Source organism: Chanos chanos, chromosome 11 (genome assembly GCF_902362185.1).
Source record: "Chanos chanos chromosome 11, fChaCha1.1, whole genome shotgun sequence".
NCBI classification, from domain to species: Eukaryota; Metazoa; Chordata; class Actinopteri; order Gonorynchiformes; family Chanidae; genus Chanos; species Chanos chanos.
The window spans coordinates 582,501-597,667 of record NC_044505.1 but is presented as its reverse complement, the minus strand read 5'-3'; the positions used below and the strand labels follow the sequence as shown (position 1 = coordinate 597,667).

Here is a 15,167-nt window from a genome sequence, read left to right as displayed (position 1 = left end):
TCTAAGAACTATGATCGTTATGAGTTCTTGCGGTGCGAACATGCGAAAAAGGGGGTACTTTCTCCAACAGTTCTAAGAACTATGGAAAAGTTCCTCCGGTGGGAAAGTGCCTATAGACAACAGTGGTTCATATAGACAGCAGTGGTTCATATAGACAGCAGTGGTTCATATAGACAGCTTCGGTCTACAGGCATAGATATGGTTTACAGGTACAGTTCTGGAGATTTGTGAAAAGATTTTCAGCTTTCACCGATCTAACGTGTCGATTTCACGATATGGCACGCCAGTTCCTTAGTGACGCTGGACAGTTCCAGTTCGACATGGCACTGCCCATGCACTGGCGGTGGAACTGCATGTGGGTCTCCTCTGAGGTCACCCAGTCACAGACCAGTCCCAGGTTAGTCAGTCTGTTAGCCTGTCCTGTCATTCAGCTCCTGTCATTCGGCTCCTGTCATTCAGCATCCTGTCATTCAGCATCCTGTCATTCAGCTCCTGTCATTCAGCATCCTGTCATTCAGCTCCTGTCATTCAGCTCCTGTCATTCAGCATCCTGTCATTCGGCTCCTGTCATTCAGCTCCTGTCATTCAGCATCCTGTCATTCAGCATCCTGTCATTCGGCTCCTGTCATTCAGCTCCTGTCATTCGGCTCCTGTCATTCAGCATCCTGTCATTCAGCTCCTGTCATTCAGCATCCTGTCATTCAGCATCCTGTCATTCGGCTCCTGTCATTCAGCTCCTGTCATTCAGCATCCTGTCATTCGGCTCCTGTCATTCAGCATCCTGTCATTCAGCTCCTGTCATTCGGCTCCTGTCATTCGGCTCCTGTCATTCGGCTCCCGTCATTCGGCTCCTGTCATTCGGCTCCTGTCATTCAGCATCCTGTCATTCAGCTCCTGTCATTCAGCTCCTGTCATTCAGCTCCTGTCATTCGACTCCTGTCATTCGGCTCCTGTCATTCAGGACAGGCTGCAATACCAGACCAGCAAACAAACAGCATTATGTTATGTACACGGTGCATGTTTCTTTTTCCCATTTATTCATCTAAAATATGACAGAAACATGCACCATTCAAACCAATGCCTTCATAAACCTCATCCTTCTGTTTCTTCTTCTAATCCCCATCCCTCTGTTCTTAATTGTTCTGGTCTCATCCTAAACCTCATCCATCCTTCTTCCGTCTCTGAATGATGGAGTGATATTTTGCCCGTGTCCGGTCGTAGTGGAGTTTTGAGAATCACTTCAGTGTTTGATAACCACGGCAGGGGCACAACCCAAACAAAAACAACAACATCAATAGTCTCTTTACAAGATACTCACAAGTGAACGCCTCCGTAATGTTGGAAGTGTTGTTTGCCATTTTAGGTTTCGTTACCCTGTAGCCGCCGGGGGGAGCTCTTTCAGTGTCAGCGAGGACGCTGTGACTCCTGATGTCCAGATGTCACTCTGTCCCCACTGGCCTGGCTTTTCTGCTGCGCTGCTGACTGCTGACACACTGGATCATGGAGTGTCTGTACTGTCTGTACTTCAGCCGCTCACCCGGCTCTGGACCTGTGTCTGCATTAGTATTCCTGTCTTTACTTTCCCCACCGGGCCCTGCCTTCGATCGGATCATTACTTTCTTCTGGGTTGCTTTATTAAACCATATCTGTCAAACTCCGAGACTGAGAGAGAGAGAGAGAGAGAGAGAGAGAGAGAGAGAGAGAGAGGAAGTGGTTTTGGGCCAGAGGGCATGAAGATCCTTGTTACCTTCCAGTGATTCTCTCTCTACTGCTGCATAAATGCTATTGACAGCAGGGCTTCAGAGGCCGTCCACATCCGAATCCATATCGATTCCATATCGATTCCATGTCCGATTCCACATCCCATTCCACATCCCATTCCACATCGATTCCACATTGATTCCACATCCCATTCTATGTCGATTCCACATTCCATTCTACATCCAATTCCATGTCCGATTCCACAGCCTGTGTGACAGTGCAGCAGTGAAGAATTCAGAATATGAAAGCTGTTTCTTTACTTCCCCTCCTCTGAAAAGCTGATTGTCTTTGGGGGAAACGTGAAGAAAAAGACAATGCCATTTGGAGAGTGTCTTTAACCTGGCAGATGGTGAAATGTCGGCCCGTTTCCTTGTGTTCAGACAATGCTCTGTCCCGGAACTGGCGTGTGATTTAGCCAATTGGATGCACATTAAGCCCATTGACAGCTGTGTGTAAGAGTGTGGAGTGTATATGGATTTTTAAACACTCTCTAGAGTGCTACTCACTGTGGTAAATGTCAGGCAGATAGACCTGCACTCTCAGACCGAAAAAATAAAAAGGCTATCTTAGCGCTCTCTCTCTCTCTCTCTCTCTCTCTCTCTCTCTCTCTCTCGCTCTCTCTCTCTTTCTCTTTCTCTTTCTCTGTCTGTCTGTCTGTCTCTCTTTCTCTGTCTTTCTCTGTCTGTCTGTCTGTCTCTCTCTTTCTCTTTCTCTGTCTGTCTGTCTGTCTGTCTGTCTCTCTTTCTCTGTCTTTCCCTGTCTGTCTGTCTGTCTCTCTCTTTATCTGTCTGTCTGTCTCTGTCTCTCTCTTTCTCTATCTGTCTGTCTGTCTCTCTCTTTCTCTGTCTGTCTGTCTGTCTATCTCTCTCTTTTTCTCTATCTGTCTGTCTCTCTCTCTCTCCCTTTCTCTGTCTGTCTCTCTCTTTCTCAATCTGTCTGTCTGTCTCTCTCTCTCTGTCCGCCTGTCTGTCTATCTCTCTCCCCCTGTATTGATCTCCTTCTCCTTCCATCCATCAGACCTTTATTAGACTACATGTGTTCTCTTAAAAGAAATAGATTTGAATGTTCTGTGTGTGTGTGCGTGCGCGCGCGTGTGTGTGTGTGTGTGAGAGTGTGTGCGAGAGTGTGTGTGTGTGTGTGTGTGTGTGAGAGTGTGTGTGTGAGAGTGTGTGCGAGAGTGTGTGTGTGTGTGTGTGTGTGAGAGTGTGTGTGTGTGTGTGATAAGAGGAGCTGGTAGTAGAATGCCTCTGTGCCCAGAGCAGTCTTTATACCTGTTGTGTGTTGCCTTGGTGGTGTAAACCAAGGTAATCCATCTCAATTTGACCATACAGCATCCAGGCTCAGTTAATGTCTGTATGTGTCTTATCTCTCCTCTCAGTACCTTTAAACCGTCATTCCATAGCTCACTGTCACAGAACGCCCAGAAAACTGCATAGGACCGTGTGTCTGATGGCAAGGTTTAACGCTACTGCCCAAAGTAAATTCGCCCATGATAAATCAGCTCTAAGAGTATAACTGTCAATTATATATGCACTAATCCACAGTCACAGGGAATGAGACAGAGGGGCGTAAAGGAAACCAATAGAAGCAGCGCCCCCTAATGGCAATAATTATCACGTGACTGGGTGTTAATAGTTGTACAATAACTTAGCACATTTAACAGTGGAAAAATCAACACTTTGCAGTGTTACTGTTTTCACCTTTAGATAAATGTATAAATGTGTGCACAGCGCACAGTGACTGTCCAGTGGGGACATCTGGGCTGGTGGGCTGGCCCTGGACTGTTCTGACAGACCCACTGTTTAACAGTGGGATTTAAAGTGGCTGTGCTCTGGTACCTGTGGGTGAATGGAGGTCTATTACACCGCACTGTTCTCAATGTCTGCAGTGTCTCACTGACTGTTCCCCATCTCTCTTTCTCTCTCCCTCCATCTCTCTCTCTCTCTCTCTCTCTCTCTGCCCCCCCCTCCCTCCATCTCTGTCTCTCTCTGCCCCCCTCCTCCCACCCTCTCTCCCTCCCCCTATCTCTCTCTCTCTCTCCCTCCATCTCTTTCTCTCTCTCTCTCTCTCTCTCTCTGCCCCCCCCTCCATCTCTCTCTCTCTCTGCCCCCCTCCTCCCCCCCTCTCTCCCTCCCCCTATCTCTCTCTCTCTCTCCCTCCATCTCTTTCTCTCTCTCTCTCTCTCTCTCTGCCCCCCCCTCCATCTCTCTCTCTCTCTCTCTCTGCCCCCCCCTCACTCTCCCTCCCCCTATCTCTCTCTCTCTCCCTCCCTCTCTCTCTCTCTCTTTCTCATTTGGTATTTTTTCTTTTCCCTCTACATCAGTCTTTTCTCTCTCTTTCTTTCAGGGAGAGATGGAATAGACAGAATGAGAGAATGAATAGAGTGGCCAGTTGTGTTGTCTGAGATTGACTGAGCTATGCGTCTGTAATGCCAGTCCAGTGTGTCCTCCTCAGTCTCCTCTCTCTCCTCTCCCTCCTCTCTCTGTTCCTTCTCTTCTCTGCATGGGAGTTTTCCAGCTGAGTTTTCTGTGTGTTCCAGGACATTGCTTTGAGAGCGAATCTCTTTCCTGAGGCTGAGAAGGCATCGGGAACGCTACAGTTGGAAACCCGAACAGAGGAAAGAAGTCTGATCCTGACAGAGGCGCACACACACACACACACACACACACACTCACTCACACACACACACACACACACACACACACACACACACACACACACACACACACACATTCACACACACACACTCACACACATACATACACACACACACACACACACACACATACACACACACACACACACACACACACACACACTCACACACACACATTCACAAACACAGAAACACAGCAGGATGGAGCATCAGCTAACACACTGCTTGTCACAAGGAGCTACAGGAGCCGGTGAGTTTTTTTCTCTCTCTCTCTCTCTCTCTCTCTCTCTCTCTCTCTCTCTCTCTCTCTCTCTCTCACACATGCATACAGACACACACCACGCACTCACTCTCTCTCGCTCTCTCTCTCACTCATTCTCTCTCTTTCTCTCTATCTCTCTCACACACACGCACACAGACATACACCACACACTCACTCTCTCTCGCTCTCTCACACACACACACACCACACACTCACTCTCTCTCTCTCTCTCTCTCTCTCACACACACACACACACACACACACCACACACTCACTCTCTCTCTCTCTCACACACGCACACAGACACACACCACACCACACCACCTCTCTCGCTTTCTCTCTCACTCATTCTCTCTCTCTCTCTATCTCTCTCACGCACACACACTCTCTCTCTCTATCTCTCTCACGCACACACTCTCTCTCTCTCTCTCTCTCTCTCTCTCTCTCTCTCTCAATATCTTGTTTTTTCATTCTCTCTTCCTCTCTCTCTGTCCTTTTCTCTCTTGCTCTCTTTTTTATTCACTCAGTGTCTAAGTGCTCTGCACTGAGAAAGCCCTGTTACTGTGTCTGTTCAAACTAAGATTTGTGTTACTGTGTATCTGTTATCAGAGAGTTGTGTTACAGTGTATCTGTTATCAGAGAGTTGTGTTACTGTGTATCTGTTATCAGAGAGTTGTGTTACAGTGTATCTGTTATCAGAGAGTTGTGTTACTGTGTATGAGTTATCAGAGAGTTGTGTGACTGTGTATCTGTTATCAGAGAGTTGTGTTACAGTGTATCTGTTATCAGAGAGTTGTGTTACTGTGTATGAGTTATCAGAGAGTTGTGTTACTGTGTATCTGTTATCAGAGAGTTGTGTTACTGTGTATCTGTTATCAGAGAGTTGTGTTACAGTGTATCTGTTATCAGAGAGTTGTGTTACTGTGTATCTGTTATCAGAGAGTTGTGTTACTGTGTATCTGTTATCAGAGAGTTGTGTTACAGTGTATCTGTTATCAGAGAGTTGTGTTACAGTGTATCTGTTATCAGAGAGTTGTGTTACTGTGTATGAGTTATCAGAGAGTTGTGTTACTGTGTATGAGTTATCAGAGAGTTGTGTTACTGTGTATCTGTTATCAGAGAGTTGTGTTACTGTGTATCAGTTATCAAAGAGTTGTGTTACTGTGTATGAGTTATCAAAGAGTTGTGTTACTGTGTATCTGTTATCAGAGAGTTGTGTTACAGTGTATCTGTTATCAGAGAGTTGTGTTACTGTGTATCAGTTATCAGAGAGTTGTGTTACTGCGTATGAGTTATCAGAGAGTTGTGTTACTGTGTATCTGTTATCAGAGAGTTGTGTTACAGTGTATCTGTTATCAGAGAGTTGTGTTACAGTGTATCTGTTATCAGAGAGTTGTGTTACTATGTATCTGTTATCAGAGAGTTGTGTTACAGTGTATCTGTTATCAGAGAGTTGTGTTACAGTGTATCTGTTATCAGAGAGTTGTGTTACTGTGTATGAGTTATCAGAGAGTTGTGTTACTGTGTATCTGTTATCAGACAGTTGTGTTACAGTGTATCTGTTATCAGAGAGTTGTGTTACTGTGTATCTGTTATCAGAGAGTTGTGTTACTGTGTATGAGTTATCAGAGAGTTGTGTTACTGTGTATCTGTTATCAGAGAGTTGTGTTACTGTGTATCTGTTATCAGAGAGTTGTGTTACAGTGTATTTGTTATCAGAGAGTTGTGTTACAGTGTATCTGTTATCAGAAAGTTGTGTTACTGTGTATTTGTTATCAGAGAGTTGTGTTACTGTGTATCTGTTATCAGAGAGTTGTGTTACAGTGTATCTGTTATCAGAGAGTTGTGTGACTGTGTATCTGTTATCAGAGAGTTGTGTTACAGTGTATCTGTTATCAGAGAGTTGTGTTACAGTGTATCTGTTATCAGAGAGTTGTGTTGCAGTGTATCTGTTATCAGAGAGTTGTGTTACTGTGTATGAGTTATCAGAGAGTTGTGTTACTGTGTATGAGTTATCAGAGAGTTGTGTTACTGTGTATCTGTTATCAGAGAGTTGTGTTACTGTGTATCAGTTATCAAAGAGTTGTGTTACTGTGTATGAGTTATCAGAGAGTTGTGTTACTGTGTATCTGTTATCAGAGAGTTGTGTTACTGTGTATGAGTTATCAGAGAGTTGTGTTACTGTGTATCTGTTATCAGAGAGTTGTGTTACTGTGTATCAGTTATCAAAGAGTTGTGTTACTGTGTATGAGTTATCAGAGAGTTGTGTTACTGTGTATCTGTTATCAGAGAGTTGTGTTACAGTGTATCTGTTATCAGAGAGTTGTGTTACTGTGTATCAGTTATCAGAGAGTTGTGTTACTGCGTATGAGTTATCAGAGAGTTGTGTTACTGTGTATCTGTTATCAGAGAGTTGTGTTACAGTGTATCTGTTATCAGAGAGTTGTGTTACAGTGTATCTGTTATCAGAGAGTTGTGTTACTATGTATCTGTTATCAGAGAGTTGTGTTACAGTGTATCTGTTATCAGAGAGTTGTGTTACAGTGTATCTGTTATCAGAGAGTTGTGTTACTGTGTATGAGTTATCAGAGAGTTGTGTTACTGTGTATCTGTTATCAGACAGTTGTGTTACAGTGTATCTGTTATCAGAGAGTTGTGTGACTGTGTATCTGTTATCAGAGAGTTGTGTTACTGTGTATGAGTTATCAGAGAGTTGTGTTACTGTGTATCTGTTATCAGAGAGTTGTGTTACTGTGTATCTGTTATCAGAGAGTTGTGTTACAGTGTATTTGTTATCAGAGAGTTGTGTTACAGTGTATCTGTTATCAGAAAGTTGTGTTACTGTGTATTTGTTATCAGAGAGTTGTGTTACTGTGTATCTGTTATCAGAGAGTTGTGTTACAGTGTATCTGTTATCAGAGAGTTGTGTTACTGTGTATCTGTTATCAGAGAGTTGTGTTACAGTGTATCTGTTATCAGAGAGTTGTGTGACTGTGTATCTGTTATCAGAGAGTTGTGTTACAGTGTATCTGTTATCAGAGAGTTGTGTTACAGTGTATCTGTTATCAGAGAGTTGTGTTACAGTGTATCTGTTATCAGAGAGTTGTGTTACTGTGTATTTGTTATCAGAGAGTTGTGTTACTGTGTATGAGTTATCAGAGAGTTGTGTTACTTTGTATCTGTTATCAGAGAGTTGTGTTACTGTGTATCTGTTATCAGAGAGTTGTGTTACAGTGTATTTGTTATCAGAGAGTTGTGTTACTGTGTATCTGTTATCAGAGAGTTGTGTTACAGTGTATCTGTTATCAGAGAGTTGTGTTACTGTGTATGAGTTATCAGAGAGTTGTGTTACTGTGTATCTGTTATCAGAGAGTTGTGTTACTGTGTATTTGTTATCAGAGAGTTGTGTGACTGTGTATCTGTTATCACAGAGTTGTGTTACAGTGTATCTGTTATCAGAGAGTTGTGTTACAGTGTATCTGTTATCAGAGAGTTGTGTTACTGTGTATCTGTTATCAGAGAGTTGTGTTACAGTGTATCTGTTATCAGAGAGTTGTGTTACTGTGTATTTGCTATCGGAGAGTTGTGTTACTGTGTATCTGTTATCAGAGAGTTGTGTTACAGTGTATCTGTTATCAGAGAGTTGTGTTACTGTGTATCTGTTATCAGAGAGTTGTGTTACTGTGTATGAGTTATCAGAGAGTTGTGTTACTGTGTATGAGTTATCAGAGAGTTGTTTTACTGTGTATCTGTTATCAGAGAGTTGTGTTACTGTGTATCTGTTATCAGAGAGTTGTGTTACAGTGTATCTGTTATCAGAGAGTTGTGTTACAGTGTATCTGTTATCAGAGAGTTTAGTTATTGTGTATCTGTTATCAGAGAGTTGTGTTACAGTGTATCAGTTATCAGAGAGTTGTGTTACAGTGTATCTGTTATCAGAGAGTTGTGTTACAGTGTATCTGTTATCTTTTTTTAACTATGATTACCTCCTTGCTTTTTCTGAGTCACACCACACACACCACACACGCACAAACACACAAACAGCATACACACATGCACACGCACACACGCACACACACACACACACACACACACACACACACACACACACACACACACACACGTTTCTGCTCTGCTGTCATATATGCACAGAGCTGAAAAGGATCATCCCCGGATAAACAAACTCGTCCTCTTCCCCAGGTGGTATTTACCTCTAACAGAGAGTGTGTCTGTGATCTGATGGGTGTTTAAGGTGGGAGTCAAGCCCTAATGATAAACGCATGAATGTGTTTTCTCTGAGTGTGGCACATGAGAATGAGAGCAGGGAAGGCCCAAAGTGGGGAACTGTGGTGTGGGAGACAGGCAGATGGTTTGGCGTGACAGGCCTGTGTCTCCAGTTAGAAGCTAAATTTTGTTTATTGTGTCTTGTTTGACAAAAGAAGATATGCCACAAGCTCTCAAAAGCACATTCCATCAACATGAAGTGCTTAAGTGACCCAGAAAATGAATCTCACCCACAATGCATTTCTGTAGACACTATGAGACATTCCTCCCAAAAACACGGTCAATATATATAACAGTATTAACCTTACCACAGCTACAGACACCACACACACACAAATACACACACACACACACACACACACACACACTTACTATAACACATGCACTTGTTCAATACACTAAACATTTACAATAACAGTACAAATACTGAGCTGAATATTAATGTAATTTTTTAGATGAATATTAACTTTGGTTCTTTACAGTGACATTAGGACAGTAACCAGGTACTGACCGGTTATGGCCTAAGAGTTTTTGCACTCAATACACAGAGAAAGAGAGAGAGAGAGAGAGAGAGAGAGAGAGAGAGAACCTCACTTGTCTCTTCTGCTCCATAGTTTATGGGTAAATCAGGCTGTTAGATGCTTTGAAATGAAATGAAATTCCAGGAGAGTGAAGCTGAGGTTCTTGCGCTGTGGTCTTGCCTCAGTAATGTAATATCTATTCATGAAGGGAAATGCACCTTATGGCTATAATCAGACCAAAGGCAGATAGGCAAGTCACTCCCAACACCTTTAATGTATGAAGGAAAACCATTCTCACTGATACAGTCTTAATGTATGTAGCACTCTCTTTCTACCATTATGCAAAATTGTGCACGTGTGCAGACCTGAGTGTGAACTGGATTCCCGCCAAATTCTCCAAAGTTAAGAGTGATGGAACCGGGGCAGCGTAGGCCGTGATCATGGTGGCAGAGAGACAGAGAATCACCTCCCTGCCCTTCACGCTGCACCGTTCTGAGACATCGGAAAAAAAGCCTTCACACCGGCATACATTACCCATCTTCCCCTTCCATTTCAGCTTCACGGCAACATAATTACCCATAATCCCCATTTTCTGAACACCAGCAAAAATTACCCACAATACTCTGCCCTTTCCGGTTCACACCAGCAATCTCACCTCTTTTCCTCTTTCTACTACCGCACACTAGCTTTGTCCTATGGTAGGAGACATTACTTCATTAAAATTGTCCTTTGTCCTATGGTAGGAGACATTACTTCATTAAAATTGTCCTTTGTCCTATGGTAGGAGACATTACTTCATTAAAATTGTCCTTTGTCCTATCGTAGGAGACATTACTTCATTAAAATTGTCCTTTGTCCTATCGTAGGAGACATTACTTCATTAAAATTGTCCTTTGTCCTATGGTAGGAGACATTACTTAATTAAAATTGTCCTTTGTCCTATGGTAGGAGACATTACTTCATTAAAATTGTCCTTTGTCCTATGGTAGGAGACATTACTTCATTAAAATTGTCCTTTGTCCTATGGTAGGAGACATTACTTCATTAAAATTGTCCTTTGTCCTATGGTAGGAGACATTACTTCATTAAAATTGTCCTTTGTCCTATCGTAGGAGACATTACTTCATTAAAATTGTCCTTTGTCCTATCGTAGGAGACATTACTTCATTAAAATTGTCCTTTGTCCTATCGTAGGAGACATTACTTCATTAAAATTGTCCTTTGTCCTATGGTAGGAGACATTACTTCATTAAAATTGTCCTTTGTCCTATGGTAGGAGACATTACTTCATTAAAATTGTCCTTTGTCCTATCATAGGAGACATTACTTAATTAAAATTGTTCTTTGTCCTATCGTAGGAGACATTACTTAATTAAAATTGCCCTTTTCCTATCGTAGGAGACATTATTTAATTAAAATTGTCCTTCATCCTATCATAGGAGACATTATTTAATTAAAATTGTCCTTTGTCCTATTGTAGGAGACATTACTTAATCATAATTGTTTTTGAAAAACTTGCGATAAATGTGTTTAAAATGTGTGGGCTTTTGTCTAATTAAATGGACAAATTATGTGAGTAGATTCATGGGTTAAGTTTAATAATTATTCACACATTAAGAACAATAACTGTGTTTCTGTCAAAGATCCTCTGTCCTATGAGTGATATACTAGCTGTGTTTCTCTGTGAGGGAATATTCCAGCTGTGTTTCTCTGTGAGGGAACATTCCAGCTGTGTTTCTCTGTGAGGGAACATTCCAGCTGTGTTTCTCTGTGAGGGAACATTCCAGCTGTGCTTCTCTGTGAGGGAATATTCCAGCTGTGTTTCTCTGTCAATGAATCTTCCAGCTATGTTTGTCTGTCAGTGAATATTCCAGCTATGTTTCTCTGTGAGGGAATATTCCAGCTCTGTTTCTCTGTCAGTGAATATTCCAACTGTGTTTCTATGTCAGTGAATATTCCAGCTGTGTTTCTCTGTGAGGGAATATTCCAGCTGTGTTTCTCTGTGAGGGAATATTCCAGCTGTGTTTCTCTGTCAGTGAATATTCCAGCTGTGTTTCTCTGTGAGGGAATATTCCAGCTGTGTTTCTCTGTCAGTGAATATTCCAGCTGTGTTTCTCTGCCAGAGATAAGCTTTATTCTCTGCTTTCTCTCTGGCGTTTGATTGGCATAGTAACAGCATTTGATTGGCATAGTAACAGCGTTTGATTGGCATAGTAACAGCGTTTGATTGGCATAGTAACAACATTTGATTGGCATAGTAACAGCGTTTGATTGGCATAGTAACAGCGTTTGATTGGCATAGTAACAGCGTTTGGAAACATCAAAAGGACTGTAGCAGAGTTGTGCAAACAGTCTGTGCTGTGTGTGAGTACAGGAGAGAGGCCTTTAAGGCATACTGGTCTTTCTTAACAAGTGGAGTGCTCTAGAACATTCAGTTATACTGGTTGAAAATACTTCTTTGGTGGCTTGTAAAAGATGTTAAAACCATTTCAGCTGGCCTGGACACAATGCTGAGCTGGTCTGATGACACGCCCAAACTGATGACACGCCCACACTGACGACACGCCCACACCAACTGTGGACTCACCCTAATGTCACTCCAACACTAGTGTTATACACACATAAAAGTCATATCCACCTCAGTGATACGCCCATGTTAACACACCTGTCCTCTCTAATAACACAACCACCCTAATTCCACACACATTCCTAAATACATACACAAACTAATTACACACACACACACCCTAAATACATACCCACTCTAATTACACAACCACCCTAATTCCACACACATCCCTAAATACATACCCACTCTAATTACACACACACACACCCTAAATACATACCCACTCTAATTACACAACCACCCTAATTCCACACACATCCCTAAATACATACCCACTCTAATTACACATACACACATCCCTAAATACATACCCACTCTAATTACACAACCACCCTAATTCCACACACATTCCTAAATACATACACAACTTAATTACACACACACACACCCTAAATACATACCCACTCTAATTACACAACCACCCTAATTCCACACACATCCCTAAATACATACCCACTCTAATTACACACACACACACCCTAAATACATACCCACTCTAATTACACAACCACCCTAATTCCACACACATCCCTAAATACATACCCACTCTAATTACACATACACACATCCCTAAATACATACCCACTCTAATTACACAACCACCCTAATTCCACACACATTCCTAAATACATACACAACTTAATTACACACACACACACCCTAAATACACACCCACTCTAATTAGACACACACAAATTACACACCCACACCAATCACACACCAACCCTAATTCCACACACATCCCTAAATACATACACAACTTAATTACACACACACACACCTTAAATACATACCCACTCTAATTACACAACCACCCTAATTGCGCATCAGCAACAATGGCATGCTAACTGTAAAGACACATTAGCAACAACACTACGCCCACCATCCACATCAACCACACCCACATAAGCACCACACCCATGCCCACCCTCCTGACATGACCCTGCTAATGACACGTCCCTGCTAACGACACACCACTGCTAACGACACGCCCCTGCTAACGACACGTCCCTGCTGATGACACGCTGACAAGGTGGCAGAGAATCTGAGGTCTGATGGCTCCGTGGTGCTGTACTGTAGTACACTAAGGAAAAGCCCTTTAACATGAGGGATGTGAGCATCGCTCTACACTGACATGAATAGTTTTACAGTCTGTCTGCATAATCAGGAAGGACTGTGACCATCCGTCTTGGCAGATTTGGGTGCGTCCTGATGGGGGGGTGAGGGAGAGCTAAAACGGCTAAAGCTAAATGTTCTGTGACTCTCTCTCCTCACCCTCCCCCTTAAGGACAGCACCCTGCAGTTTTCTCTCTCTCTTCAGTTTTTAATGGCTTTGAGTTTTACTTTTTTACATTCTCTCTCTCTCTCTCTCTCTCTCACTCTCTCTCACTCTCTCTCACTCTCTCTCTTTCTCTCTGTTGCAGGTGTTGTGTTGATGAAGAGGTCCCCTCTGGAGCTGGGCTTTGGTAAGAACTCTGTTTTTTGGATTACCTGTGGTTGAGGGGTTTTGGGATTACCTGTGGTTGAGGGGTTTTGGGCTTACCTGTGGATGAGGGGTTTTGGGATTACCTGTGGTTGAGGGGTTTTGGGATTACCTGTGGATGAGGGTTTTGGGATTACCTGTGGTTGAGGGGTTTTGGGATTACATGTGGTTGAGGGGTTTTGGGATTACATGCAGTTGAGGGGTTTTTGGATTACCTGTGGCTGAGGGGTTTTGGGATTACCTATGGATGAGGGTTTTGGGATTACCTGTGGTTGAGGGGTTTTGGGATTACCTGTGTCTGAGGGGTTTTGGGATTACATGCAGTTGAGGGGTTTTGGGATTACCTGTGGTTGAGGGGTTTTGGGATTACCTGTGGATGAGGGGTTTTAGGATTACCTGTGGTTGAGGGGTTTTGGGATTACCTGTGGTTGAGGGGTTTTGGGATTACCTGTGGTTGAGGGGTTTTGGGATTACCTGTGGTTGAGGGGTTTTGGGATTACCTGTGGCTGAGGGGTTTTGGGATTACCTGTGGCTGAGAGGTTTCAGAGAAAGTTCAGTCTGTGTTTATCACCCACTGCTCTCCAGGTCAGTCTGTCTGTCACGATCTTTTCTTTCTTTCACTTTTCTTTCTACATCAGTGTCTAACCTGGGAGGGGTCGGGGGGGGGGGGGGGGCAGAGGTTTGAATTCAAAGGTTTGTCAGGGAAACGATGGTTTTAGCAGGGTTTGGGTTTGTTCTTCAGATTTATACTGGTTTGTTCTTCAGACTTATACTGGTTTGTTCTTTTGGCTTCATGTGAATGGAGGTGAGGGAAACACAAGCCTAGCCCGGTCTACAGGACACAAACCTTTTTCTTTAGCAGAATATGTTTCACAGAATATATTAAACTCTTTAAAGAGATGCCCTCATTCCAAGGTTTTGGTTGTGTTACAGAGCAGTTTCATTTAGAAGTATCTGTCCAGTAAGGAGCAATTGAGTTTTTATTGAGCAAAAACATCTATTGGTGAGACAGAGCTGAAGTCTTAGGATGGAATTCATCCTGTGGTGGAACCTTCAGATGGGAGTAATGTTAGTCTCTTTATTAATTTTATTAATTTTTGTATAGACACTGTAACATATTCTACAGTCTTGTCTTTCTGCAGTGCCAAGCAGACAGATGGTGTGACTTTGGGGCTGTGCTCAGTGTTTACATACAAACACATGGAGATGTTTGTCCACTCACTAACTCTTGGGACATTCTCGTTCCAGCCAATAGCACTTCAGAGCCCTGTCATGTGCAAATGAGGAGACACAAGTCAGGCAGCTGTCTAACCCTGAGTGGGGCTTTATTTCACACACTGTGTAAAGGATAACACACATGTGAAGGGTGCAGACACACACACACACACACACACACACACACACACACACGTCAGATTCCTCTGTGTAAAGGATAACACACATGTGATTGGTGCACACACACACACACACACACACACACACACACACACACACGTCAGATTCCTCTGTCGTCTCTGCCCCCCCCCCCCAACACTCGCGCTGATCTCCTGAGACACAAGCTATTAACCCAA

The 15,167-nt window shown here is 43.0% G+C and overlaps 1 protein-coding gene across 1 annotated transcript in view; it reads left to right on the top strand.

Annotated features, from left to right (window-relative positions):
- The first annotated feature begins 275 nt into the window (after positions 1-275).
- Positions 276-15,167, top strand: part of inpp4b (inositol polyphosphate-4-phosphatase type II B) — a 174,279-nt gene continuing 159,387 nt past the window's right edge. The window contains exons 1-3 of the mRNA XM_030788238.1: positions 276-397; positions 8,932-9,062; positions 13,538-13,579. Of these exons, the coding sequence (XP_030644098.1) occupies positions 276-397; positions 8,932-9,062; positions 13,538-13,579 (295 nt within the window). The remainder of the gene's footprint in view (positions 398-8,931; positions 9,063-13,537; positions 13,580-15,167) is intronic.